Source organism: Limulus polyphemus, unplaced genomic scaffold (assembly GCF_000517525.1).
Source record: "Limulus polyphemus unplaced genomic scaffold, Limulus_polyphemus-2.1.2 Scaffold1373, whole genome shotgun sequence".
NCBI classification, from domain to species: domain Eukaryota; kingdom Metazoa; phylum Arthropoda; class Merostomata; order Xiphosura; family Limulidae; genus Limulus; species Limulus polyphemus.
Genome location: NW_013666983.1, coordinates 237,418 through 241,145, shown reverse-complemented (window position 1 = coordinate 241,145; position 3,728 = coordinate 237,418). Strand labels below are relative to the sequence as shown.

Here is a 3,728-nt window from a genome sequence, read left to right as displayed (position 1 = left end):
GCAGAGCACAGATAGCCCATTGTGCAGCTTTGTGCTTAATTACAAACATTTCAAAAGTTCTTCACAGCAGTACTGGTAATCTAAATAAAACCTGAAAAAAACTTTTATTATTTTAACAATACTTTACAGTTTATCATTAGGTGAAAGTTCAGCAAATTTTGACATTAATAAAACTCATAACATAACAACAAATTTTAATAACTTATTTTTTTACTTCATTAATCGCAGCAGAGATATTCAATAAGCTGAGAACCAATCGTAGTTTTAGATAATCAGGTAAAACAAGAATTATCTTAGCAATCTTTATCTGTACCACATAAACTAAACAATTTACTGCGTGTTTTAGATCCGAAGTATGAAGTTCATAGAAAAAGTTTTAATCGCTGAAATAAGGAGAGATTGACATTTTTTTGAGACTAATTTTTGCCATGTCTTCATTTTTTCGTGATTGGCGATTTTATGTATCAGAAGTTGTATCAATTTAGAACTAAGCGACAGTGAAAACCCGGGAGGATCAAAATATCAGCGTCCTTTAATCCCAGCTGCTGACACTGGGCATATCAAATCTGTCGTTATTTAGGTGCCGTCGTTTTGGCTGTGCCATCACGATTTAGCTACTTTAGGAACAAATTTATCGATTTTCAGCAGCTAGATCAGTGAGGGAGTCCAGATTTTGTTTCGACATTCTTGGCTTCTTGAATGTGATACGTCAGTTAGGCAGTGACGTCATTAGCTTTAAAACTAATGTTGCACGCAAGACAGGTCGCGTTCAGCGCACTGCTGCATCAAGCTCGTGGCGCGTGGTTTTAGGTCTGTCTCTTACCTCGTGTCTCATCTCATCAGCAGTGGTATTTTAAGCACGCCGTTGAGTGACCATGGAAGCTGACTTCCATTAGAGGTTATTTCCTGGAAGCAGTTGTAACCTTTACAGGTCGAATACGTTTACCATTATGCCACAAAGGCTGAACTTTGCCTTCAAGAAACCTATAGTGGTCTTTACTTTCCCGGGAATGTATCTGGTCTATAAAATCAACGAATTTAAGCGGCAACTTCAAGAACAGAACAGAAGAGAGATAACTGAGAGAGAACTGGCCCATTTGAACCACAAGATAGTAAGTCGTCATTAATATTTATAGTTTACTCTTTAAAAAATACAACAACAAAAAAACACTAAAACTAGAAAAACAAAACAAAAACAAATTTGAACTGAATGGTTTTATGAATATTGTTAATAAAGTTAATAATCCACGCTTACCACCCCCCCCTACAAAAAGGAAATTTTGTCTTAAATACATCGTTGTTAATTAAAACCTGACATTTTCAGTTCAAATTAATTATCGAACATATCGCGACTTTCCGACTAATAATGTTGTATGAATTTGAATTGGAAAATTATTGCTCACTATCTCAATTCTCTGAGTCCGGCATGACCAGGTGGTTAGGGCGCTTGGCTCGCAATCTGCGGGTCGCAGGTTCGAATCCCGGTTCCACCAAACATGCTCGCCCATTCAGCCGTGAGGACGTTATGATGTGACGGTCAATCGCATTATTTGTTGGTAAAAGAGTAGTCCAAGAGTTGGCGATGGGTGGTGATGATTAGTTGCCTTCCCTCTAGTCTTTCATTGCTAAAATATGGATGACTAGCGCAGATAGCCCTAGTATAGCTTTGCGAGAAATTCATAACAAACAAACAAACCTATCAATTCACTTAGCTACTATGAATCTCATCTCTACACATATTAATTTATTCCTTTTAAATATTTAAATTTCCAGATAAATATTTGATCAAAACCCATTTTTCTTGTGTAGTTTTCTTTAAATTGATTTATTCGAATGCACAATTGTCATTTCGTTGAATGATGTATTTTGCATATTTTGATTACAAGAACAAGTTACTCACTTTATGTAATTTGATGTGTGGAATAAACGGAGATTCATTCGTAGACATTCCCCAGTGGGTCAGCGGCACGTTTACGAACTCACAACGCTAAAATCCGGGGTTAGATTCCTCGTGGGGACCAAAACGTAGATAGCCTATTGAGTAGCTTTGAGTCAAAACAAACAGACTGTTTGTAGACTTTCAATCATGGAAGCCATGTTCTTCATAAATCCACTGATGGAGTTAAAATGGAGTTCATTTTGAACTGTTGTAGTAAAAAAAATAAAACATCTGGTTAAAGTAAATTCTATTCGATTTGATCCTCGAAAAACGAGGAAAATTGTCCTTTTTTTAGTGGTTAACGAGATGTAACATATTTTGTTCTAGAGAATGGAATATTCTTTTGTATAATTTTATAACAATATTTTATGTTCTAAGGAACGTGACACTAAAAATCATCAAGAATAAAGCGCAAGTTTTATCTACAAACCATATAGCAATAAACACTAAAGATGACTTGCATCTACAAACCATATAGTAATAAACACTAAAGATAAATTAGTAGTGAGCATTTCATGACTTGCGAAATGCTCACTACTAATTTAACTTTAGTGTTTATTACTATATGGTTTGTAGATGCAATTCATGAAATGCTCACTACTAATTTATCTTTAGTGTTTATTACTATATGGTTTGTAGATGCAAGTCATGAAATGCTCACTACTAACTTAACTTTAGTGTTTATTACTATATGGTTTGTAGATGTAAGTCATGAAATGCTCACTACTAATTTATCTTTAGTGTTTATTACTATATGGTTTGTAGATACAATTCATGAAATGTTCACTACTAGTTTATCTTTAGTGTTTATTACTATATGGTTTGTAGATTAAGTCATGAAATGCTCACTACTAATTTAATAGAAACTAGAATTTTTAAAGAGTAAGGGGCGTGGCTTAGTGGTTAGCTTCAGTACGATTGTCCATGGTTAGCGTTTCGTTCTGCAAAACCGTGCTCCGCAATTCGGGGTTTTAGGTGCGTTATAAGAGTGGCAGTCAAATCCCAACATTCGATTAAAGTGGCTAAAGATTTGATGATGTGTGCTGTTGGGTGGTTGGGCAGATAGTCTTTGTGTAGCTTTGTGCGAATATCCGAAACTTAAACAAACTAAAGAATAAGCCATCCTGAAGATCAACGAACAACGTTGCATTATAAAGTACCTTCCAAAAGACAAAATTGCAACTCCACTTTTCGTTGTTACAAAAGACATTTCTTTGATTTTTTTGTTTGGGCATTTTGTTCGTTTCGATTCAGAAAAGTCGTAAAAGACCAATCTCATTATCTGTATCACGTTAAATGAACTAAGATTCTGCTATAGTAACGATACGTCTTGAAATACAAGTAATGACTAGTTGTATGAAAAAGCAAGTTAACAAAGTTGTGACTGTTAACTATTAAAAAAAAAACCCTGTTTTGTATTAAGGTTTATAAAAATATGTTCTGTGTTACTTTTTATGATTATTTTGTTCTATTAGAGAAATTACTTTTAGGGTCACACCCCTAATTCTGACGGTATACCCTAGAGATGAGGTTAGATAAAGTTTATGCCCCTTCTCTTTTTTCTGCCGGTAAACCCTAGTGATGAGATTAGATAAAGTTTATGCCCTTCTCTTCTTTCTGACGGTATACCCTAGAGATGAGGTTAGATAAAGTTTATGCACCTTCTCTTTTTTCTGCCGGTAAACCCTAGTGATGAGATTAGATAAAGTTTATGCCCTTTCACTTAATTCTGACGGTATACCCTAGAGATGAGGTTAGATAAAGTTTATGCACCTTCTCTTTTTTCTGC

At 34.9% G+C, this 3,728-nt stretch overlaps 1 protein-coding gene across 1 annotated transcript in view; it reads left to right on the top strand.

The window, feature by feature from the left end:
• Positions 1 to 785: 785 nt before the first annotated feature.
• LOC111086734 overlaps positions 786 to 3,728 on the top strand; it is a 61,648-nt gene continuing 58,705 nt past the window's right edge. Inside the window, exon 1 of the mRNA XM_022390782.1 lies at positions 786 to 1,112. Within this exon, the coding sequence (XP_022246490.1) occupies positions 951 to 1,112 (162 nt within the window). The 5' untranslated portion in view covers positions 786 to 950. The remainder of the gene's footprint in view (positions 1,113 to 3,728) is intronic.